Here is a 26,402-nt window from a genome sequence, read left to right on the forward strand (position 1 = left end):
TACTTTGTGTCAATATTCATCTTCTAGTTCAACACCACAGCGTATACATATTCTAGGTCATAATCATATATATTCTGGGAGATTACACTAGCTACGGTACTTTATAATCTAGTTCATATTCATGCATTTTTGGTCAACCTAACAGTAAATACAGCTTCTAATCCTACTAATAATACATTTCTCATCATTCATTACTTATTGCTCGCTCCATTAACAACATCTCTGGTAGTGATGTAGCTGTTATCAGTGTATTGGTCTTTTACGTTAAATCTTATGCTTTTCTAAAGAGCATGTTTTCAGTTCACGCTTGAAATTCTTTCTTTGTGTTATCTGAGGTATTGACTCTGGAAGTGAGTTCCACAACTTGGGGCCTGCTATGGAAAACATTTGGTCTCTTATTTACGTTAGGTATGTGTTCCAAGTGGAAGATACCATTAGCAGTCCTTTGTTTTGTGATCTTAGTGTTGAATTGTCACTCCTAATAAACTTGGGTTAATATTGTTGATGATATTGAATATGTGCCCTTGCCCACGGCACCACTTCCAGGGTAGCTGCCATCAAGCTGAGTACCTGTAGATAGGTCTACACCATCTGGCCTATGGTGTTCATCAACTGATGCACTTGGATCCAAACTTATGGTAGGAAAACTCTACCCTGTCCCATGTTTACCTGGACCCCCAGATACTCCAACGACTGGGATGGTTGAAAATTGTTCTTGGTCAGGTTCACCACCCAACTGAACTCCTGCAATAAGGAGATGACCTTGTTCATCACCAGGCAGCTTTCTTCCTGAGACTTGGCTCAAATCAGCCAGTCATCCAAATACGGGTGCACCAGGATTCCTTCTTTTCACAAGGCTGCCGCTATCACCACCATAATCTTGGAAAATGTTCTGTGAGCAGTGGCTAGACCAAAAGGCAGTGCCTGAAACCGATAATGATGCCCCAACACCACAAAGCGTAGAAAGCGTTGGTGTTCCAATCAGATGGGAATATGAAGGTAAGCCTCAGACAGATCCAAGCAGGTCAGAAATTCCCCCCACTGCACCGCCAATATTATAGAGCATAAGGTTTCCATTCGAAAATGAGTCACCTTCAAGTGACGGTTGACCTTCTTGAGATCCAAGATGGGTCAAAAGGAGCCCTCCTTCTTGGGCACAGCAAAATAAATGGTAAATCACCCCATACTTTCTTGAGATGTGGGCACTGGAACTACAGCCTTCAGTCTGAGGAGCCTTTGAAGCGTGAACTCCACTGCCTGCTTCTTCTGCAGGGAGTGGCAAGGGGACACCATGAACACATCCTGAGGAATACTGCAAAATTCCTGTGCATATCCTTCATGTATCACCTCCAAGACCCACTGGTCCAACGTGATCTCGACCCACTTCCAATAAAAGAGAGAGAGACTTCCCCCTATTTCCTGTTCTGGAAGGTGGGTTGGCAAACCTTCATTGGGAAGCTTGGGAAGGTCCACCACCTAAGTCCACTCCTCTCTTGAGCTGCCGGGGATGAAAGGACTGAGACCTACCAAAAGGCCAAGTCCACTGAAAGGTCATCCCTCTGTAGGGACAAAAACTCCTGGAACTCCGGAAATGACCCCTCATACCAAAGGGGCGCTGTAACTGTTTCTTATCCTCTGGCAACCAAGGTACCAGAGACTCGCTCCACTTACTGGCCAGTTTCTCCAACTCACTTCCAAACAAGAGTGAGTCTTTAAAGGGCATCTTGGTAAGACTGGCTTTGGAAGCTGACAAATTTCACAACCAGCGTTGATGCCTGGCCGCTATCACTGAAGCCACTCCTCCAGCTGAGGTCCAGACCAAATCACAGCCTGTGTCTGCTAAAAAGGTGGCAGCAGGCTCCATAATCACTCTGAAATTCCCTCCAGACTCATCAACCTTCTGAGAGAGAAGCAGTCAAGATCTCACCACCAGGGCGCAACCGGAGGCAATCTATAAATGCATCACCACTGCCTCAAAGGCTTGCTTAAGAATAGCCTCAGTCCTTCTATCATGTGCATCCTTCCAGGCCGCTCCTCCCTCTATGGGGATAGTCGTCCGCTTAGTCATGGCACATAACAGAACATCCACTTTGGGAAAATGTAAACGCTCTCTCACAGCCAGATCCAGGGGGTACAGGCCTTCCAATGTCCAACCCCCTTTAAAATTTGCTTCTGGGGCATTCCATTCCAGATCAATCAATTCCTGGATGGCATCAATCACGGGGAAAAAACAAGAGGCTTTATGAAAGGAAACCAAAATGGGATTTTTCCTCAGCTCTGACTTAGCATCCGAACCAGGAACACCCAATTGTTTCAAGGTCTGAGAAATCAGGGCCGGCATTTCATCTCTATGAAAGAACCGCAACATGGTTCGATACGGTTCCAGCCCTGGAGGAATTTCCCCATCTTCCAGGGAATCAGAATCAACCTTATCATCAGTGCCATCTGGATTCCTGTTGGGAACACCTGCAGGTAGCCGAGTCGAGCCCCGGTGCTTAAACATAGGACTGGAAGAGGGAGGAGCCTCCAGCTGAGGATCCGACTGGATAGAAATAGGGGAAGCGGAGGACTGCACCTGAAGAAAGGCTTGTAAGTCTTGAAACAATTCCACCCAAGAAAAAGCAGCCGGGTCCAGACCAAGCCCAGAAGGAACTGGAGCTGATCCCACAGAACTGCCCTTGCCAGCGGAGGAGCCAGTCAAGGGAGAACCAAGACCTGGTGTGCCCCCAGTCAAGACCATGGCCAACCCATCATCAGAATGAAAAGAGCCAGATTTAGAAAACTCCGAAGAAGACAACTCTCCCTGAGCATCTGAGCAGTGCTGACATGGGTTAGAAGCCAAGTCAGGCTGAGAACCCTAATATGGCAGCAACACAAATAGGAAGACACTTAGGCTTTTTGCTTACCGGTGCCATCACTGCAGTAAACGTGCGTCGGAATGGCTGGTGCTCAAAAATGAAATGTGTCCAAAAAAATAAGTGCCTAGAAGAAAGCTCAGCAAGACGCACGCACAACCTGTGCACCAAGTTAAGCGCATAAAAAAGTTTGTGCACGTAAAAAGCGCGCCCAAAAATCAAGCACACAATGTGTGCACAGAGCCGACACACTGCGCACACCAGTGTTCTATAGAGGGCAGCAGAACATGTACAAGAGTGTGCAAAACCAGCCGCCGCGGCCTACCAGGCTGCGTGCAAGAAAAAATCCTAAGTGTGGGGCCTAGCCCACCAGGGTCTGTTCACCCCTCCAGGGTGCCCAGTTCCCCAACCCCAACGGGAGCAGGAATGAACTTCAGCATGGCACACCAAGAACGGAGACCGGAGGGAGTCCTGAAACCCCTCTGTCTCTGGTTCAGGTAAAACTTTCTCCTTTTTTTTTTTTTTTTAAATCTTACCTGAGCTCAGCTCTTACCAGCTGAGTACAGAGACGGCCTCCGGCTGCAGGAGGAGAGGGCATCTGCCGTCACAGCCACACTCGGCCTCCCGTACCCGCTTCCTTTCAGCTGAACTAGCAGCTAAGGCCATGCCAGGAAACCCAGCTACCGGACTAAGGCACACCTCTCAGGGACCACGGAAATTGTCTCAGGAATTCTCAACTGGGGAAGGGACCTTTAGGTATCACTGCAGGAGAGCAGGGCTTTCTTTTCCTGAATTTAGAATTTCAAATTTCTCCTTTCAAAAAAGCTGAAAGCAATCCCCATAGGGAGATGCACGTCCACCATCTGCTGGAGATGAATCCTGGCAGGCTGGGGTCACTGCAGGGTTATAGTAGTTCTGGGGGAATTCTGGGCTAGCATGCTCATCTGCCGGAAGAGGAAGCATCACTGGAAGCGCGCAGAGGCATTGTGGCACGGGCGAGCTTCACGCAGAGGCGTTGCAGCCCAGGTGAGGTTCACGCGGGGAGCAAAAGAAGCGCAGTATGGGCGAGGTTAGCAAGCTCCACTGCGCGAAGGCCAGGATTATACAATTGGTGAGCGAGGAGAGGGAGAGAGGGAGGGGGCGAGCAGAAGGGGAAGATAAGGGGGGGGGAGAGAGAGGGGGAAGGGGAGCGACGGGGGAGAGTGTTTGTAGTGGGGCCTCAAAGTATGAGGGGAAAGCAGGTGAATGGGGACAGGGCAGAAGTCAAGAGCAGGTGAATGTGGACAGGGACAGAGGTCAAATGAGGATTCATATTGCCATTTGTTCTGGGCCAGAGGTCTGCAGCCTTTTAAATGTGTGCTCTGGCACTGGAAAGCTGAGTGGACCCTGACTTCACCCGCAGACGTTGCGTTTAACCAAACATCATCTCCTGCTGTGTGAGACCGGCCCCACAGCAGCTGGAGATGTTTGGTTAAATGCAACTCCTGCTGCTGCATGTGAGGCTTGGAGGTAGCTTCCTGATTTCAGTAGCAGCAGAGGTCATTGTCTGCTCAGCTGTCCAGTGCCATGTCGTGTCGTGCCGTGCCATGGGCTGCCCCTGGCCTAGAGCAGGTGGAGATGTGAATCCTCCTTGGACCTCTGCTTCTGTTCCTCTTTACCTCCTCTCATGCCACCCTCACCGTGGTGAAAGAGAGCAAGGACCCAGGGGCTGCCAGCGGACCTCATCCCACTGGCAGCTGAAAAAGAGGCCCAGGCCCTGAGAGTGTCTGTGTGAGCCCCTGTGTTTGTTGTAAGCTGGGGAGGGTGGGTAGGTGTCTGCCTGGGAGACTATGTATTGGGGGGGGGGGGGGGGGGGAGAGAGTGTGTGTGTGTGTGTGTGTGTGTGAGAGAGAGTTGTATGTGGGGAAACAGAACATGTATGTGACAGATGGTATGTGAGAGAAAGCATACGACTGATAATTTTAAAAAAAGTGTTATTTTGACATAAAAATGTGCAGAATTTATAAAATGTGTGCACAGAATTTTAAATTTTTTTGCGCAGAATTCCCCCAGAAGTATTATATACACTGTGAGGTCAGCTTGTTCCGTCTCCATCTGCTGGCAGGGGAGCGTATAACCACTGGTCCTGAGTCCATCTGTCTACACGCGCTAGGCAATGCAGCTTTCTCCTAAAGCATGGCAGCTCAGGAAGCAACCCTGTAACTCCTGATCCCTCAATCACGGTGTCAGGGAAAGGGAGAGAGAGGGGAAAAGGGCATTTGGTTAGCAAAGATGAGGGGGAAGAAAAGTGAAAACAGAGGAATAAGAGGAAGGGTGGAAAGAGAGGATATATTATGGCAGGGGAAGAAAATGGAGCACTTCCTGCAAGCATGCAGCCTTGTGCTCATTCTCCTCTTCCTGCAGGCTCTGCCTTAAAGATTTAGATGTCAGAGGAAATAAAACTCTGCCACCTTCTGCTGCTAAAAAGCCAGGCAGGCGCGAAATCCTTTTTTTTTTTTTTTCATTCCTCTTGCGCACTCCTGACTTTGCTGCTTGAATCGCTGTTCTGCATAAGGATGAAGATCTTATCTTTCCCACTGTGCTTAAACCCTACTCGTGACCTCCCGCAGCAAAGTTCACGGCCAGGGTATTCATACTGACTTTACAAGGGGGACTGGTACATCACAGGGGAAGGGCAGAGTTTACATTTTGTGCGCCTTACTTTAACAGGAGTTACAAACGGCGGGTTATATTCTTGTCCACGGGGATGCTCATCTGCCTAAGGCCCAGGAGCAGGAGGCTCTCTGTGGCTCAATGCATGTATTAAGAAGAGCACGGGCAGTACATTTGAGAGACTAAGAGCATATCCTACATGCCCTGGCTTACAAGTGAAGTTCATTCCCGTCATGGCATGTGCAAAACCAACCCATGTGGAGATTCTGTCCCAAGAGAATGAAATGTCACTCACAAAACAGCAAACAGAGCTCAAGCAGGACAGCTCTAACAGAGAAGCTTTCTCCAGCAGCAGTGACATCAGATCTCCAGGTCTCGGGCCAGCCTCCGTTTCTCTTTCTTACCATTTTATTTCCTGTTTGAATTCAGGCCTTGCTGGCCCCTGCTGTTTGCCACCTGCCTCCTGCCGACTCTGGTCCTCTTAGCCTGCAGCACTAATATCACTTTTACCTCTTGTAACAGGAAGTGCAAAAAGACTAGGATAGCAATTCAGAGACTGATATTCAGCGGGCTGGGGAACAGGAAAGTCAGCCTGGATATTCGGCAGAACAGAGCCAGATGCGCGTTTCACCGAATACCCCCAGCTGAAGTTACCCGGCTAACTTTTCTGCCCAGCTACCTTGAGCTGGTTAGCGCTAAACAGCAGGGCTCACCGACTAATGCTGAGCCCCTGTCGCCGCCTCTTTTTAGTACAAGGACAAAATGGAGCCAGAGTGGAGGGAAATATTTAAACTCTGGTTTTGTCCAGATAACTTGGAAAAACTGCCCATGCAAACTGTTTGAATTTTGATGTCAGAGAGAACAGGACTAGACACCTGTAGCGCACTTGCTGGCCAGATTCTAAAAAGAATACAGAAAGTAAAAGCAGCAGAATGAAAGGCGCCTACTTTCCCCAGATGTGGTCTGTGCATAGGTGCGGCTCCAACACCCCCATCCCCACTCTTACCAGAGTCCTCACGTCCCACCTGACATGGCCCGAAAATCTGGTCTGGATAAGACTTAGTGATCTCATAATCCTTCTTTTCTTTCAGAAAGTAAGCTTTAAAAAGACAACAACAAGGGGTTAACATCATGAAAAGAAGCCCCCAACAGCATATTCTGACATTAGTCCCCTTCGGTGCTAAAAAGAGCACCACAGTTTAAATCGGTGCCCTAAAGGCTGGCTTGCCATAGCGCTGCTGTTCCAAGCAGGGATTTCAGGATTGCACTGTGGAACATTTCTGCAGTTCCTCTCTTTTAGCATGCACCTGTTCTTCCTGCACATTTTTTACTGTGCCAGATTTATGTCTTAGGAAAAGCTTGCTTGTTATCAAAATTGCATGAGAAAATGAGCTGTAGCACATCTGATGAATATTTGCATCATTCTCCAATACACAGAAATTTCAAGACAGGCCTTCTTGCACAAACCTTGCATTTAGCACAAGTACAAAACATAGTGCATGCCAGTTTGGCAGCTTTTTGCAATTTGCTTGCCCAGTCCTTATAGACTGGCCCTTTCAGTTGCTCGCACACACACACACACACACATTTACACAATTACGCACTTACTCATATACATGAAAGCTCTCTCTCTCTGTCTCGCTCTCCTACACACATTGAGCCAGGTATCATTACTTTCCTGTAAGAACTCTATCCAAATGAATTAATTTGGTATTCATCATGATAGTGGTGACGGTAACTAATTTGGTATCAATGTAGATGAAATATGGACCTGCCATGCAATGAGTCTCATTGCTTCTTTCAACCACTGTAAAAATGACCATTAGAGTCCGCTTTTTTCCTGGTAGTGACACTCAGTTGAACTTCACTCTTTGACAGATAATGTATGCCCTAAGGCAGGGGTTCTCAAGCCAGTCCTTGGGACACACCTAGCCCAGTCAGGTTTTCAGGATATCCACACTGAATATGCATGAGAGAGATTTGCATGCACTGCCTCCACTTGTATGTAACGTCATCTCAGGCACATTCATTGTGGATATCCTGAAAACCTGACTGGCTAAGTGTGTCCCAAGGACTGAGATGAGAACCTCTGCCCTAAGGTGTGTCCTATCATTCCTTTCTCACAATGCATCTCTCTCTCTCTTTCAAATCAGCATTCATACTCCTCTTTTGGATCACCTACAGTCAGGGGAATTAAAGGCAGGGTCATCCGATGCTGACTTTGTAACTGGCTTCATAGTGCGTGTCTACTGAGATGCAAACACCAGAATATACTGGACTGTGAATTAAAAGCCAGAACTGGCATGATACGTCCCTATCAGTGTTTGCATCCCACCCTTACAACAATACTGTTACTGCTACCATTTAAAATGTACAACTTCTTGTGCCGAGAAACAGAAATGGGATGGCTCATCATTTCTTTCTTGTACTGGTATTATCAGTATCAATGTATGTACCTCGCTTTATTCCAGGAGGTTTGGCACAAAATGCACAGCCTGCCAGCAGGGAATTCCCCCAACCCAGGTGGTTCGGAAAGCGCAGGACTTTGTCTATCACCTCCACTGCTTCGCCTGCATCATTTGCAGCCGCCAGCTGGCCACAGGGGACGAGTTCTACCTCATGGAGGACGGGCGACTGGTCTGCAAGGAAGACTACGAGACGGCCAAGCAAAACGGTAAGCAGCAGGTGCAGGGTGCAGATCACAATGAAAGAGCAGAAGAACAAAAAAGGGATGGGTTGGGAAGGGAATGGAACAGAAAGGAAGAAGATCAGGGTAAGCAGAACAGGCAAAGCTTATCCACTCTGGCACATGTAGGATACAGACAACTGAGTACACTTTTTTAAATGCATAAATCCCAACGTTTTGTTTTCTCTCCTGCTGTTGAAGCAAGTCTTCTAGCAGGTCCACCTCACAGTGTCATCTGTAGATCTTCTCATCCACCTGGATCATACAGACAAGTCGTCCATGCTATGAGCCACTAGATAGGCCTCTTGCAGTGCATGGCCACTGCTGAAGGTTAGACCAGCCTGCTCCAGGAGCAGGAAAGATTCACCAGCCTCTGCTAGAAAGGAGACAAAGGACACATTTCCCAAACCAGCGTCTGCCAGAGTAGAACATAACGGGAACTGAAACATTAACAGATTATTATTAGTCAGATGCAAAATGTTACCACAGATGGGGGTCCTTTTAAAATGAAGGTTATCCTCTAGCAAAACCAAAATAGAATGATCATGGAGGCAGACTTCCCTTCCACTCCCAGCAGAGGGTGAACCCATATACTGTATATATGGAGTAATGCCGGGATTGGATATACATGGAAACTGGAATATCTTTTCACTCTAGTTTTCCAGGTGATTGTGAATTGTGATGGGAAGAGGAAGGTGGAGAAAAGGGAGATTCATTTCCTACAGAATCACACACACGACAGTAGAAGAGGTCCAAGAGCTCTAATATAGCCTGCAAGGGCGAGCGAGTTTGAGGTCAGAGATGGAAACAGACATGAAAGATAACTATAGTTCTAAAAATACTAGCGAAGTTCCATGGCCTTGCAAATGCCTCATGATTAAAATGAAAGTGGAATTGGTCCTTGATGGATTCTACATTGATAAGAACAGAGTTTTCGTTAATTAAGGATTCTTTTTGGGCCTAATCAATTCTGTTCTGAGACCGACTGACTGCCTGCTTGCACTGTTGATGGGGAAGAGTATGCATTTAGTTCTACTCTACTCCCAGTATTGATGTTGAGAGCAATAAATAGCAGAGCTGTTATGAACGTTGGCATCTCAGGAATACTTGAGAGTGCTCTTTTTTCTTAGTTTGTACAATTGTAGCAGGCTTAGTTGTGCTTGATCTTAACATTAAGTTTTCTTAATAAAAAAAAAAAATGACAACCTGAGCATAGGGGCAGAATTTTTGTGCAAGTTTCCACAAACAGAGACACCTACTCTGCATAAATAAAAAAAAAAAAAGGTTTACCTGCTATTTCCATGCTACCATGTAAACAGCCATGTTGGCAAGTATCACAAATGATCTCAAAGACACATGGATCCAACTGGTACATATGGGCAAGAATATTACGAATGGAGTTATGAAATGGATAGAAGGAACTGAAAATGCACTGTGCCAAGATCAGAGATGGACAAGGTGAGCAAGCTGACAGTGCACAGAAGTTGCAGCAAGGGAGGGCTCTAGCACGGTGAGGATGAAATCCAACGCTGAAGTCACAGAATAGCAACGTGAAGATGCTTGGGATATAGTGATGTTACATAAGAACAGTGCGAGGACGCTGTCACAGCACAGAGGTCCCAAAGGAGAGTGAGAGTAGCTGGTAAGGCCCAGAATTTACCGTGTTTACCGCACAGAGTTTACAGTATTGTGAGGAAGCCACATTCTGCTCATTGCTGCACTCTGAGAGAGACAGCACTGCATTTCAGTTATAGGGGAAGCTGCATAGCACAAACATTAGATAGGCTTGTTGGAAGCCTGCATGGCACTGATTTTTTTTACAGTGGAATTCCTTGAGAAAGTTTGCACGGCCTTCACATACCAGTGAAAGTCTGACAACGTTGGCAGTGCCCTAACAGCCTAAGGAACATAACACTGAGCTGAGCTACACTGCAGTCTTCATCAGTTTCCGGGACAGGGGTTCATTCAGCAACACTGACGTTGCAGCATCTCTAAATTCCAGGATTGTGTCATTACTTCAGTGTTTCTCAGCCTAGTCCTCTGGGGCACACCCAGCCAGCCAGGTTTTCAGGACTGCATGCAAATCTATCTCATGCATATTCATTTGGGATATCCTGAAAACCTGACTGGCTAGGTGTGCCCCAGAGGACTGGGTTGAGAAGTACTTGCTTAAACCTATGTACTGTTTGCGTTTACCTTTGCCTTCTTTCTTAAGTACAAAACAAAATCCTTTTTCTCTTGTAGATGACTCAGAGGCAGGGGCCAAGAGACCTAGGACCACCATCACAGCCAAACAATTGGAAACCTTAAAGAACGCCTACAAGAACTCCCCCAAACCAGCTCGACACGTCAGGGAGCAGCTGTCCTCCGAGACCGGGCTGGATATGAGGGTAGTGCAGGTGAGGCAGCACTCACCTCTGGTCGGCAGGCGAAACTGAACAGGTGGAGGCATGAGATTCACCTTGCGTTGCAATCCCACCCCACTCCACTTTCACCCGCATTCCATGCACAGGAACTCAATACTGCTCTCAAGGAGCAATCTACACCAAGCCACTTCACTACCCGAGCCTTTTCTCCCTGAAAATTTGCTTACAGCCACGTGAGAGCAAAAGTAGCCGTGCAGTTTGCCCCTGCTATTTCTGCAGGTGGAGGAACGAGGACTAAACTTTGCACGGAGACTGGAAAATTCAGCTTTAGGAGTGTAATTTACTCGCCCCGATCTAACCACGCTCCCGGGAACACCTATTTCTAATCCAGCTAAATGTAAGCTCCTTGTAACAATACGCAGATGCCTTTAGCTGCTACATGGGGCTGCGACTTTCCGCCCTGGGTGGGAATCTAGCTGGCCAACTCCACATTGCCCTGCTAGATCTCTCTGAAAAGAACCCTCCCCATCTCTTTCCATCTCATTTGTTACACTCCACGTGCCAGGCTCTCGAAACATTAAGTAAACCACATTCTCGGACATTTAACGATTGATTCCATTTCCCACCAAAAATAGTCCCTTTGACAACCTTAATTAAACATGAAATTCAAGTGAAATGTTTCCTGTGGGACACAAAAAGACAGCAATTGTCAATGTGTTTCATGCGGTGAGAATGTGCGTGTGCTATGCAGCCTCTGTGCAGGGGGACGTGCCCTGTGTGCACGCGTGCTCCTATCTGCCGCGAAAAGTACACGTGCTCTTTCCATGGCTGAGAAAAGGGGCATTCCTGGTAGTAGAGGGAATCCAGGGATGAGGCTATGCACAAAGTCACCTTTTTTGTTGTCAATATTGATGAATCATTGCGCAAGTGTATTAAATAGAAGCCTATTTCTGGTTTGTTGGCTGAGCTTTGAACAGTTTATCTCTTCTAAAGAATTTTAGGATCACTTTATCAATCAACAACAACTTCTCATTGTAAAACATTACTATAGCAACAGGAAGGTACCTTTGAATTTGGATTAGCATTAAATAAACCACTTCCTAAAATCCTGAGGCCATTACATAAGAACATAATAATTGTCATACTGGGTCAGACCAAATATCCAACAGAGGCCAATCCAGGTCGCAAATACCTAGCAAGATCCCAGTGATAAATAATGGTTATTCCCCAGGTCTACTTGGCTAATAACAGTTTACGGGGCTTCTCCTTCAGGATCTTGTCCAAACCTTTTTTAAAACCAGCTATGCCAACTGCCTTAACCATATCCTCCAGCAATAAATTGCAGAGCCTGTGTATTGAGTGAAAAAGAACTTTCTCTGAATTTTTTTGAATGTGCTGCTTACTAACTTCATAGTGTGTCCCTTAGTCTTTGTATTTTTTGAAAGTGTAAATAACCAAGTTACATTTATTTGCTTTATTCCACTCATAATATTATAGACCTCTATCATATCCCCTCTCAGCCATCTCTTCTCCAAGCTGAAAAGCCCTAACCTCTTTAGCCTTTCCTCATAGGAGAATCATTCCATCCCCTTTATCATTTTGGTCATCTTTCTCTGTATCTTCTCCATTGCAACTATATCTTTTTTGAGATGTGGTGACCAGAACTGCACACAAGGGCGGATTTTAAGAGCCCTGCTCGCCTAAATCCGCCCAAATCCGGGCGGATTTAGGCGAGCAGGGCCCTGCGCACCGGTGAGCCTATTTTACATAGGCCTACCGGCGCGCGCAGAGCCCCGGGACTTGCGTAAGTCCCGGGATTTTCGGAGGGGGGCGTGTCGGGGGCGGGACCGGGCGCAGCGGCGTTTTCGGGGCGTGTCGGGAGCGTTCCGGGGGCGGGGCCCGGGGGCGTGGCTACGGCCCGGGGCGGCCGGGGGCGTGGCCGCGCCCTCCGGACCCGCCCCCAGGTTGCGTCCTGGCGCGCTAGCGGCCCGCTGGCGCACGGGGATTTACTTCTCCCTCCGGGAGGCGTAAATCCCCCGACAAAGGTGAGGGGTTTAGACAGGGCCGGGCGGGTGGGTTAGGTAGGGAAAGGGAGGGGAAGGTGAGGGGAGGGCAAAGGAAAGTTCCCTTCGAGGCCGCTCCGATTTCGGAGCGGCCTCGGAGGGAACGGAGGTAGGGGGGCGGATTTTAAGAGCCCTGCTCGCCTAAATCCGCCCAAATCCGGGCGGATTTAGGCGAGCAGGGCCCTGCGCGCGGTGAGCCTATTTTACATAGGCCTACCGGCGCGCGCAGAGCCCGGGACTCGCGTAAGTCCCGGGGTTCTCCGAGGGGGGCGTGTCGGGGGCGGGCCCGGTCGTCGCGGCGTTTAGGGGGCGTGTCGGCAGCGTTTTGGGGGCGGCTACGGTGGCGTGGTTACGGCTCGGGGCGGTCCGGGGGCGTGGCCGCGCCCTCCGTACCCGCCCCCAGGTCGCGTCCCGGCGCACAAGAGGCCCGCTGGCGCGCAGGGATTTACACCTCCCAGAGGGAGGCGTAAATCCCCCGACAAAGGTAAGGGGGGGGTTTAGACAGGGCCGGGCGGGTGGGTTAGGTAGAGGAAGGGAGGGGAAGGTGAGGGGAGGGCGTTAGAGGATTCCCTCCGAGGCCGCTCCGATTTCGGAGCGGCCTCGGAGGGAACGGAGGTAGGCAGCGCGGCTCGGCATACGCCGGCTATACGAAATCGATAGCCCTGCGCGCGCCGATCCAGGATTTTAGCGGCTACGCGCGTATCTACTAAAATCCCGCGTACTTTTGCTTGCGCCTGATGCGCCAGCAAAAGTACGCCTATTCGCGGTATTTGAAAATCTACCCCAGGCTGCGCGGCTCGGTGCGCGCCGGCTATACGGAATTGATAGCCTTGCGCGCGCCGATCCCGGATTTTAGCGGCTACGCGCGTATCTACTAAAATCCAGCGTACTTTTGTTTGTGCCAACAAAAGTACGCCTATTCGCGGTATTTGAAAATCTACCCCACAGTATTCAAGGTGTGGCCTCACCATGGAGCAATACAGAGGCATTATAATGATCTCCATTTTATTCTCCATTCCTTTCCTAATAATTCCTAACATTCTACATAGTAACACAGTAATGTTGGCAGAAAAAGACCGAATGATCCATCTGGTCTACCCAGCAATTTGCCGCTCCATGCAGGTTACCCCCATGTGTTCTGTTAAAGTAGTAATTGCCACTCTGTGCAAGTTACTCCCATGCAGAAATGTTATACCACCCTTTAAGTCTTTAGAGATCCGCAGTTTTTGGCCCAATGCCCTTTTCAATTCATTAACTGTTCTCCATCTCTTCTGGGAGGGCATTTGAGAATTCTACCAGCCCCTGTATGAAGAACTTTTTCCTGATATTGGTTTTCAGTTGTCACCCCTGGAGTTTCGTATTGTGACCCCTAGTTCTACTGTTTCCTTTCCAGTGGAAAAGGTTTGAAGTTTGTGCATCGCTACTACCTGTCAGGTATCTGAAGGTCTGAATCATATCTCCCCTGCACCTCCTCTTCTCCAGGGTGGACATATTTAGATCCTTCAGCCTCTCCTCGTGGGTCTTCTGAAACAGACCCCACGCCATTTTGGTCCCTTCCTCTGGACCATTTCTATCCTGCCTCTATCCTTTCTGAGATACGTTCTCCAAAACTGAACACAGTATGCTAGGTGAGGGCTCACCAAGGATTTGTACAAGGGCATTATCACTTCCCTTTTCCTGCTAGTTATACCTCTCCCTATGCAGCCCAGCATCTTTCTGGCTTTAGCTACTGCTTTGCCGCCTTCAGATCGCTTTTTGCCTGCTGCTACACACTGAACCAACAATTCCAAAGTATTGTCCACTATGATGCTCAGATCCTTTTTCCTGGGTGGTATATCCTGTTATGGACCCTAACATCGTGTAACTACAGTGTTGGCTAATTTTCACCATGTGCATCACTTTGTATGCATCTACATTAAATTTCATCTACCATTTCAATGCTCAGTCTTCCAAGTCTCATAAGGTTCTCCTGCAATTTTTTAAAATCCGCTTGTATTTAACAACTCAGAATAATTTTGTGTCATTTGCAAAATTTGATCACTTCATTTGCTGTTCTCCTTTCCAGTTCATTTATAAATATATTGAAAAGCACCTGTGCCAGTACAAATCCCTGAGGCACTCCACTGAGAAAACGGACCATTTATTCCTACTCTTTATTTCCTATCTTTTAACCAGTTTGTAATCCATAAAAGGACATTGCCTCCTTTCCCATGACTTTTTAATTTTCTCAGGAGTCTGTCATGGAGCACTTTGTCAAATGCCTTCAGAAAATCCAAATACACCACATCCACCGTTCTCCTATTATCCATATGTTTATTAATCCCTTCAAAAGCATGTTGCAGTTTGGTGATTTAAAAAGATATTCTGGTCACTCTATCTCAAAAAAGATGCAGCAGAACTAGAAAAGATATGGAGAAGGGCAATCACAATGATAAAGGGGATGGAGCCACTCTCCTTTGAGGAAAGACTAAAGAGGTTAGAGCTCTTCAGCCTGGAGAAGAGGTGATTGAAAGGAAATACGATAGAGGTCTATAAAATCAAGTGTGGTATGGAATAGGTTAACAGGGAATGGTTATTTACCTTTCCAAATATTACTAGAACTAGGGGCACTCTATGATGCTAATACCGAGCACAATTAAAACAAATCAAAGAAAGTATTTTTTTCACTCGGCACACAATTAAACTGTGGAATTTGTTGCTAAAGGATGTGGTAAAAGCAGTTATCATAGCTGGGTTTAAAAAGGATTTAGAGAAGTTCCTGGAGGAAAAGACCATAAACCACTATTAGCCATGCAGACTTGAGAAAGCCACTGCTTATCCCTGGTTATGAGCAGGAAAGATTGAATCTATTCTTTCATGTCCTACGGGATATTTGTGACTGGATTGGCCACTAGCAGAGACAGGAAGCTGGCTTAATGAATCTTTGATCTGACCCAGTGCGGCATTTTTTACTTTGTGCAAGCAATTACTCTGCACTGCTTATATGGAATTGTGATAATGTAAACATTTCTTTACGGAGTGAGATTTATATCCCATTTGTTTGTTTTGTGCTTTCTTATGTTCTTACTTTCTAGCCTTTGCATTTGGTGTTACAGGTCTGGTTCCAGAATCGGCGAGCCAAAGAAAAACGTTTGAAAAAGGACGCTGGTCGGCACCGCTGGGGCCATTTTTACAAGAGCGTGAAACGGAACCGTGGTGGAAGCAAACAGGAGAAAGAGAGCTCTGCAGAGGATTGTGGGGTCAGCGACAGTGAGCTGAGCTTCCGAGGTGAGAGCCTGATCAAGGCACAGGGCTGGAGGAAGGGGTGTGACACGATGCCCGAGTGAGAGATACTTAGATCGCGCTCACCAACACACACACACATACACCAGACCTAGGTATAACAGTTTTATTCAGACTTACCGTATTTATACAGTTACACAACACCAGACCGGGTATTACACACAACACCAGGCCTGGGTATACAGTAATAAGAATGAAGTTCTATTTACAGCACACCCACTTCATTTGCCATGGCTTATAATACATACCAAATCAGCATCCTGCCACTCATCAGGTCAGGGATCCCCAGTACGACCGCAAAACAGGAGCACACAGCTTCAACGGGAAAGATCCTGCGCCACTCGTCAGTGCACAAGCAAGGCTCTCTCTCGTACCGGAGAACCCCAAACTGTTATAGGGCTTTGTAAACAAGTGTCTGTGCAGACAAGGCACTGCTAGAGCCTGAGAACTTCCCATTTTAGGAAAGGACTGCAGGCCAGGCATCCCTTTTCCCACTAGGTCAAGGTCTCAGACACAGACCAGCATCCCTCCTGCACAACAGCTTGTTCCAGCCCCACTGATACTTGCAAAACAAGCTCCTCACGCTTAAAAGTATTTCCAGACAGCATAATATCTGTCCTGAGCGCATTCTTTTTTCACCCATCGTATTACAAGGGGTGAGTACATGCTACAGGCCTGCCTCCCCTGACTCGGGTACATTTCTGCATTCCAAGTGCTCAGTCACATCGCATACGTTTCTGAGGTTTTGCTGCTCTGCAATTGCTGTGTGGTTTCAAAGAAGACACCTGAGGCAAGTAACATTGTTCGAAAATGTACAATGTGAAGTGCATTATTGCTGTACTATAAACTATATCATCTTATACTATCTGGTTAATGATCTGTTTAGTATCATTAACATAAAACAACTAGGGAAGGCATGCAGAGGCGGGGCTTTGAGAAGTCTTAACAGATTTGTAGAAGTGTGCAGGGTGTGGGTAGGGATTTATGTGAGGGGTGGTGCAATGTGACAGGTTTGGGTAATGTAAGCTTGTATGTAGGGGTTGTGTGTTTTGGGGAGCATGACTGTGTGTGTGTGTGTGTGAGTGTGTGTGTGTGCAAGTGTGGGGTATGGTTACTAGGGCATAAGGGAATGGTTGGGGCAGATGTGTGCGTGGAAATGCATATGAAGGGGGGGTGTGTGTCTGGGATATGTTTGTGTGTGTGCGTAAGAGGTGCAGAGGGAACCGAGAAGTGGGAGGGGAAGTGGCTTAGAAGGCACTACCCTTTGCCCGCCGTGTCAGTTATTTTTCTTGTGTCTGTGGGGTATGTGTGGGTGTACTGGGGCAGATGGATGTGTATGTGAAGTGTGCCAGTGGATGTGTTGGGGGAGGTTAGGTGCGTGAGGGGATGTTTTGGGGGGACCATGTGTGCAGGTGGAGGCATTGAAGGTACCTTTTGGCGCCATCCTCTGACAGTTGCTTCCTTTATTTTTCCCTGTGTTGCTCTGGGCCAAAGTGCTGGGAGGCTGAGGGGAGGCTTTTAGAACGGCACATGGCGCAGCATTCTTCAGTCTCTGTTTCCCATAGACAGCAGAGGGGGTTTTTTGGTGGCTTGGTTCTTTAAAAACACTGACCCCAATGTTCCTAGGTTTTTAACTCATTCAAGATATTTGGATGGCTCATTTGGTAAATTGCCAAGCCTATTTTGGAGAGTTATTGTGCCTATAGACAGACAAAGACACATTGATCCTTTTTATATAATTCTTTCCAACATTGGAATTTATAACAATACAATGGCAGGTTGTATAAGGACGATATCTCTCTCTAGACAGAAAGCAGGCATGTACCAATTAAGAACATGAGGTGAAATTCACTAGCAGCTCTTTAAATGATACACGTGAAGCTCACAGTCTGATTTATTATAAGGCTAAGAACCAGAAAATGAATAGATTATTTCAAATGACAGTTGAAACTTGTGTGGGTCTGCAGAAATGAAGGTGATATGAGAGCAACTCCGATCATCTTTTTAACCTAAAAACACAGAAGAGGTTTAATTATTACCAATAAGTACCTCTGTTTAGGATATTAACCATAAGACAGTTAATGCTGCAGGAGATTTACTGGCCTCCGAAGACTCTATCAAATAATGCTCAGGCCTTAGGATTTCTTCTTTGGGTTATTATCTCTTGTTAGTTCATAGAATCTGATTGCATGCTTTACTGCCATTTGTCCTGGCTTGCTGGATCATTGCTTATACCAAGTCCTCAATATCAGGCTGAGGAATGTAAGGATTTTGGTAACAAGGAACCTGAATATCATGGGGGTAGACAGGAGCAAAAAGATTGCTAGCATGAGCATGTTAAAGGTCAAAGGAAACCGACCTCTGTTCTTGATGATTTGTACTATTTGCTTGAACTGGTTTCTCTAGTAATGTTAGTTGTCAAAGTTGCAACCTATTGTTAATCATTCACTAATCAATCATTCCAGTTCAGGGCTTCCCAAACCTGTCCTGGGGACCCCACAGACAATCGGGTTTTCAGGATATCCACAATGAATATGCTTGAGATAAATTTGCATATACTGAGTCTCCATGATATGCAAATTATGCCATGCATATTCACTGTGGGTATCCTGAAAACCTGATGGCTGTGGGGTCCCCAGGAAAGGCTTAGGGAGCCCTGCTCTACGGCTAACTTGCTAATGCAATTTCTTAAAACTAGATCATAGAAGGTGTGACTTACAAGTGGTTGTATGATATCTTTCTTCTCTCTTACTCACAGAAGACCACATCCTTTCTGAGCTTGGTCACACTAATGGAAATTACCACAGTGTGGATGATGTCGCTGGTGGACAGCTAATCAATGGCAGCTTCTCCATAGATGGAACAGGGCAATCTTACCAGGACTTGAGGGATGGGAGCCCTTACGGGATTCCCCAGTCTCCCTCCTCCATATCATCCCTCCCTTCCCATACTCCATTGCTCAATGGGCTGACTTACACAATGGACAGCAATTTAGGAATTACAGCACATGCAGGCCAGGGTCTGAGCCAAACATTAAGAGTGATGGCAGGAGGACCAACTTCAGATCTCTCTACAGGAAGCAGTGTTGGTTATCCAGACTTTCCCACCAGCCCAGCTTCCTGGCTGGATGAAATGGACCATCCTCCTTTTTAAAACCTCCCTAAGTCTTTTAACCTGAGAGTCCACTGAAAATGTCAGGAGACAATACATAAGCAACTGTCAAGAATCCTGGATCTACCAAGGTGTTCCCATTATTTTCAATGGGAGTCCTTGCTCCTGATTCCTGCAAAGTTGTCTCACTAGCGGATTTTCTCCTGTCCTTGGGAGCTTTTCCCTTCAGAAAACATTGCACATGATACTAGCCATTGTAGATTTTAAGCTACTGAGAATGTTGAACTTCACTGTGTCATCAGACTTTCTCTGTTCAAAGAGCTTTTGATGCATACTGAATCCTCCTGGAAGATCATGGTTTCACTTTGTCTGTTGGTGTGATCCTATCTGAAGTATGTTGAGAGGGAAGATGTCCAAAAACCATGGTTACTCATCTTCAGGAGTAACCAAAGCTCCTTTGGGTCAGGAACTGAAGTTCCTAAACTGTGTAGGTGGAAATTCTACATTTCAGCAAAAGTGCAGCACTTAATGCAAAGATATTTGAAAAAAACTGAGGACTTTATTCTCAAAGGGTCTAAACTCATGATGGTCGAGGCTTTTTCAAAAGTCTTGACATCTATAGGGATGAGATGATCAGTATGAAAATGTGATCCCCCCCCCCCCCCCCCCCCCATTATGCAACTCATGCTGTTAAAAAGATATTAGATGGAGCTGGTACAAGCACCTGTTACTATTACCACTCTTTCCATATTCTTGGTGTAAGATGCAATTCACCTGTAATTATGTCATTTATTTATCCAAGAAAACCAGAACTAGAAATGTAAGTAAACAGGTACCATGTGTGCTATGGCATGATACCTCATGCAGTCCAGGCAAAACCACAGCACAAAAGTGGCTGCTCAACTTGCAAAATGTGACACCTTTAGGACACCAATCATTCAGCTCCTGGACTTCCAACTGACTCAGCAGCTTTCAACCCACTTCCAGCCATGGCAAGGGGTAAAAAGTTGAAGTGCCACTGTTGTCTTTTGTAGCTGCTGAGTATTTATTCTCTTTTATCTTCCAGTTATAATGCAGGATGGTCACATGAGTAGCACTTTAATTGAGGAACATGAATTTCAGCTTCATCCAGACCGGGGTACAAGCAAGCCCATATGGTTGACCAGTAGAGATTACTGTTCATCAGCACTTATGTCTTCCTCCTGTCTTCCCAGGGGCCTGTGAACATTGCCTCTATTGTGTTCCAAGCCTCTGATAGCCAGCCCATGGCACCCTCACATTGTGATACACATCTTCTTTTGTATTTTATTACATAGTCCATATGAATTTGAAAATTCATAGGTGCATGAGTTTTTGTTTAAATGACACATGCACTGCAAGGAAAGATTTTGGAGCCACAGTAAAGCAAAAGAGCATACTCTAACTTAACTGTACACAATGACAACTATACCCACAACAGGTGTGCTCAGTTTATAAACTGATAAAATCTTCTGCATGTTCCAGTGTACTTTAAAATACTGCAAGAAGAGAGGAAGAGCTGATACTGTAACATGATCTATTTTTCAGATATTAGCGGTCTGAGAAAATAAGATCCAAATCTATTTTTACCATGACATTTGTTTAAAGAACTCTGCCAGGACCTTAGCTTGGGTGAGATGTGGGCTTCTGAATGTGGTTGAAATTTGGGGTAAGGTCTTTCTTAGACACTGGAGAACGGTTCATTTTCCACAAATGGTTTTAAAGAGGTTGCAAATCAGCAGCAATGATCAGCCTTTGATATCTGTGAGGAAAAAGCTACTGTGCACAGTATTCAAATAAAAAAAATAGTTATTTACTTGTAGAAGGTGTTCTCTGAGGACAGTACGATGTAAGTCCTCACAGATGGATGATGAGATCAGACAGATCCCTAGACGGAAGCCTTGCTTTCATAGCTTCTGGAACTTTCAGAAGTTCTATTGAGCATGTGCAGGATTGTATTGCATCATACAGGGTCAGTTCATTAATTAAGCTAAATAAAATAAACCAACTCCACAGGGCGGCGAGACCTCTGAGGACATACATCCTGCTTTCCTCAGACAACACCTGCTATAGGTAAACTTTCACTTTCGCTGAGGACAAGCAGGATGTTAAGAATCCTTGTAGGTGGTGAATCCCTAGTTACAGGTTGCCTTTTATGAAAAAGGGGAAAATACAACATGCAGACTGCCAATGAGCACAGCAATGGTTTTGCTGCCAATAGGCCATTTTCAAAAACTTTTGTTATTTATTTTATTTAGAAAGAAACCTGGAAGTAAAAATAATGGGACCTAGAAGGGATGGAATTGGATTCTAAACTTCAACTAAATCTTTGAGAACATATTGATCAAACCTTGTGGCGGGAGTCCCTATCCCAGCAGTTATGAAATGTGTGCATTGAACACCATGTCGCAGCTTTCCAGATCTCTTCCATGGAGGCTATCCTTAGATGGTCCACCGATGCTGCCATGGCTCCAACACTATGAGCCTGGACATGTCCAAGCCTGTTTGGGTGTAATAGGAAGAGGTGCAATCTGCTTTCCAATTAGAGTGTATGTTTGACTATGGCAATACCAGGTCTATTTGGGTCAAAAGAAACAAAATGCTGGGTGAACTTTCTAAGGGTTCCAGATGGAAGGCTAAAGCTCTTTTGCAGTTGAAACTGTGTAAGGCATTTTCACCTTTGTGGACATGTGGTTTGGAAAAAAATACTGGAAGGACGATTGACTGGTTAAAATGGAAGTCTGACTCTTCCTTAGGAAGGAACTTGGGCTTTGTGCAAAGAACACTCAATATAAAAAAAAAACAACAAAAACAAAAAACCTTTGAATAAAGTGGATAAGTCATTAGGGCCTTGAGCTCACTGACTGTATGAAGTGACTACCACCAAAAGGCCATCTACTTCAGCTCATAGGAGTCTAATTGCTCAAAGGGAGCATTCATCAGCTGGGACAGTATCACGCTGAGGTCCCAAGATATAGTTAGAGGTTTTAGGGGAAGCTTTAGTAAAAGCAAACTTTGCATGAAGCCAGCAACTAAGGCTGTACAGAGATGGACTTGCCTTCTACATGGTGGTGATAAGGTTCACCTCAGTTCATCTGGTGCTTAACAGAGTTAGTCTTGAGACCAGACTTTGGTAGTGGTAGAAGGTATTCAAGTAGTTTTTGTGAGGAGCAAGAGAAAAGATCTAGGGCAGGGGTGGCCAACTCTGGTCCTTAAGAGCCACAAACAAGTCTAGTTTTCAGGATATCCACACTGAATATGCATGAGAGAAATGCATACAATGGAGGCAGTGCATCCAAATCTATCTCATGCATATTCATTATGGATATTCTGAAAATCAGACCTATTTGTGGTTCTTGTATACTGGAGTAGGCCTCCACTGACCTAGAGCCTTTCCCTCACACTAGAAGGCAAACTTCCTCCACTTAAAACCATATAATCTTCTAGCAGAGTCTCTTCTAGAAGCCAGAAAGAGTTGAGATATCTTATCTGGCAGATTCAGGGGATTGCGTACCACCCTTTAAACATAAAGACTGAGAGCTAGGGACATAATGGTGGGATGGAGTAAAGTTCCTGATTCTGTGTCAAGAGTATGGAAGAACTGAATTCCCCAGTCAGATTGGATAACTGATGGATAAGGCCTGAAGAAGTGGGAACTAAATCTGTCTCACCCAGTATGGAGCTATGCAAATCATAGTCCCCCATTCCTTCTGAGTTTAGGAAAGTTTTAGTCACTAAAGGAACTGGAGGATATGCATATAGAAGACCCTCCTCCCAGTTTAGGGAGAAGGCAACTGAAGCTAATTTGCGCTTTGATTCTCTTCTTAAACAATGCTAAGGGACATTCTTGTTTGGAGAAGATGCAAACAGATCTACATCATGTATTCTCCATTTGTGGTTTGCTACTCTTTTGTCCAAGCATTACTTGTGTGGATCCAGGTACCTGCTCAGTTTTTTGGACATCATCTTTGCCTGGCAGGTATGTGGCTCTGAGAATCATCCCTTGTGAGATGGCCCAGTTCCAAATCCTTACTGCTTCCCACCACAGGAGATATGATCCTGTTCCTCCCTGCTTGTTTAGGTAAAACAGAGCTACCTGCTGGTGCATTTGCTCTAGGATGACTTTGTTGGCTAATTGATTTCTGAAAGTCTTTAGAACACTCAGCTCTAGGAAATTTGTTTGATGATGTTTTTCCTGAGAAGACCAAAGACCCTGGGTGTGGAGCCCCTCCACATGAATGCCCTGTCTGAGGTTGGAGGCATCCATGGTTAGGATAATTTATATAAGAGAAATCTGCAAGGGAATTCCTTTTGTAAGATTTGATTGGATAAGCCATCAGGACAGAGATCCCCTGAGCTTTTGAATGACTTGAACACTGTCTTGAAGATCTTGAATGGCTTGCAGCCACTGGGCTTGTCTTATGTGGAGATGTGTCACGTTGATATGATTAGGCCCAACATTCTCAACATGTTTCAAACTGACTTTTTTTTTCTTCCACAATGGACATCAGAGTAATGGCCCTTTCTTATGGAAAAGAGACCGTTGCCCGAGTCATGTCTAGCAGAGTTCCATGAGTTTCAATTGAGGAGATGGACTCAGATGGGATTTGGGATAATTTCTATAATTTGACCTTTAGCCACTAGTATTCTTATGTTATCAGATGCTTTTTGAGGAAGACCATCCGAGAGAGTCCTGATTTCTCCAGAATATTCAGCAAGTACTGACTCAAAGAATTGATAGGATGCTATTCGGGAGATAAGTACAGCATTCTGATAATATTTTCTCCCAAGAGTGTCAACAGTATGAGACACTCTCCCAGAAGAGAACTGAGGAACACGTCTTAGACCTCTTGGCTTTCTTGGCTGTTGATTTGACCACCACAGACTTGTGCAGAAAGTGTTGCCTATTGAATCCAGGAACTTTTTGGATGTGATAAATTACATCTGTCTTCATATTTACTAGATGCACAGACAGGGAGGATTCCTACGTTCTCATCTGTGCTTCCTTATAGATATCATGGGTGGATATTACCACTACTTCTTTAGGAGGACTGAGAAATTGGAGAACATCCACCATTTGAGCCTTGGGATCTGCCTCCTCCAAATCAAATGGAATGTCCTTAGACATTTCCCTTACAAAATCTGAGATGAGATCCTCAAGTGGGGCCCCTTTCCTTGAAAGACAGGGGTCAAAGGAGAAACCTATGGACTATTCCTGTCCAGAAAAATCCTCAGATCCATAATAATGTCCTCAGAAATGCTCAGACTCTTAATCCTATAGCTGCATCAATAATGTGGCATAAATGTGTACCTGTCTATCCACAACAACTGTGAAAAGACCTGAGTTGGCAGGGGGTGGGGAGGGCCACAGATCCTGATATATCCTGGTGCATTGGGGAAGTTTCCTCTCATGATTTACTAGAGATAGACAACGATTCAACTACCATCGATACTGATACCCCTCTGGTTGCTGGCACCAATGCCATTGTCACTGGTGCATTCAGAGTTTCCAAGCTGGGATGAATATCAGTCTACACTGATGTTCATGTTGTTGTTGTTGATGCAGAGGATTGAGCAAGTTGACACTCCAGTGCTTCCTGGGTCTTGTTATTCAGCTACTCTTCAAAAACTGCCAAATGCCAACACAGGGTAGGAAGCAGATGGAGAGGTCAAATATTCTGGATCACTTGAAGTGTATCAGAGGCTACAAGTTGGGCCCAGGGAGGCTGTTGCATTCCCCCAAACTCTCTCAAAGCTGAGTGGCCTTCTCTGCGTGAATGCTTGGGACGATATATGACTGATGCCAGTATCTCCCTGCTCTTGTCACAGTGCCTCAACCAGGACTGAAGTTGGTGCTTCATTCCCTTCACTTGATCCTCCACATCAGTGTTTCTTGGGGTTCATATCAATGAAGTGAAACCCTTCACTTTCATCAGGTGGGAGGGACTGGAAGATGCTCTGTTTCCTTGGTCTTTTTTGGTGCTCACTGATGAAGTTTGATGCTTCTTCAATATTGATGCACCATCAGCTTCCAGTTCTTGAGGCCTTTGAGGTCAATATCTCTGATGCTAATGCAGAAAGCTCAGACTTAACTAACTGCAAGAGCTTATCCATGAATTATAAGCAGGTTCAATGGCCTCTAGGAATTATCTTCCTCCATGTGGAGCACCCTGAGATATTCCGGTTGTTCCTAGGACTCAGCATGCATCTGTCATGTGGGTCTGTCACTGACATGATGCAGCTGCACTTGGGGTACTTCTCTTTTCTGGATATCAGATGAAAAATAGCTGACTCAAAAACAAATGATAAAAAAAAAAAACGAATGCCAATGTAGCTGCAGAAAAATAAAGAAATCTTAGAAAACAAAAAAAACCCATTAACCTAGAAAGGTAAGAGGGAGAAGAAAAAACTTCTGAACTGAGAGTCCCATGTGGAAAAAATGTGGAAAGGTGTTATGAAAATAAGAACATTTTTAGCCTCAGAAAAGTTAAACCGATTGCTCTGTGGAAAAAACAGGATTGATTTCCACAATGCAGGACAATCCTACACATGCTCAAAAGAACTTCTGAAAGCTTTAAAAGCTGTGAAGTGAAAGCTTCCAACCAGAGTTCTGTCTTACGACATTACGCACCTGAGAGGGCTCTAACATCCTGCTTGTCCTTGGAGAAACAATGTTATCCACGTGATATACCTTGCCATCACTTAAAAACTTTCTATTTCAGATTGCATCAGATCATGCTCTAAGTTGACTGTTGCCACCAGTAACATAGAAGGGGCTGCAGGTGTACACTATACTGGTGAAATGTGAGCAGATGCTATCAGACACCAAATCTTTCTAACAAACTGCTTAAAAAATGGAAAACTGCAAATTCCGCTCTGATGCCTCCAAGGGAGCCTAAGCTGGCTGCCTTGGAAGGATAACTATACAAAATTAATCTTAAGGGGCTGGGGGTAACAACTGCTAAACTGGTTATTACAAATAAGCTTTGTAGGGGAGAAGACAGCACTTGCTTGACTTCTACATGGACAACTTTGAGGTCCAAATAGGAGAGAAGGCAGCCCAAAATAAATTGGGCTGCCTTCTCTCCTATTTTCTGCTGGAAGGCTGGAGCATGGAAATTCACAGAAGGTGGGAACATCCTCTTCCCTGCTTCTGCAGATTGGAAGATTTTGGAAGTAATTTTCCTTGTGAATTGTTCATGTAAAATTAGCAGTTGATTGTAAAAGCCACATGATACCTGGCTGTTATGTCTTCCATGGGCATGAACCTCCAGGGGAAGGGATGCTAAGGAATACCTTTGCAAAAGTGAGATGCTCTCTCGCTCTGTTGCAAAGGGTGAACTGTAATAGTAACTATAATGGAAGGAAA

At 45.6% G+C, this 26,402-nt stretch overlaps 1 protein-coding gene across 1 annotated transcript in view; it reads left to right on the forward strand.

Annotated features, from left to right (window-relative positions):
• Positions 1-19,578, forward strand: part of LHX4 (LIM homeobox 4) — an 86,691-nt gene extending 67,113 nt beyond the window's left edge. The window contains exons 3-6 of the mRNA XM_029617643.1: positions 7,979-8,181; positions 10,438-10,592; positions 15,718-15,889; positions 18,663-19,578. Of these exons, the coding sequence (XP_029473503.1) occupies positions 7,979-8,181; positions 10,438-10,592; positions 15,718-15,889; positions 18,663-19,057 (925 nt within the window). The 3' untranslated portion in view covers positions 19,058-19,578. The remainder of the gene's footprint in view (positions 1-7,978; positions 8,182-10,437; positions 10,593-15,717; positions 15,890-18,662) is intronic.
• The last annotated feature ends 6,824 nt before the right edge of the window (positions 19,579-26,402 follow it).

This window comes from Rhinatrema bivittatum, chromosome 10, assembly GCF_901001135.1.
Source record: "Rhinatrema bivittatum chromosome 10, aRhiBiv1.1, whole genome shotgun sequence".
Lineage (NCBI taxonomy): Eukaryota > Metazoa > Chordata > Amphibia > Gymnophiona > Rhinatrematidae > Rhinatrema > Rhinatrema bivittatum.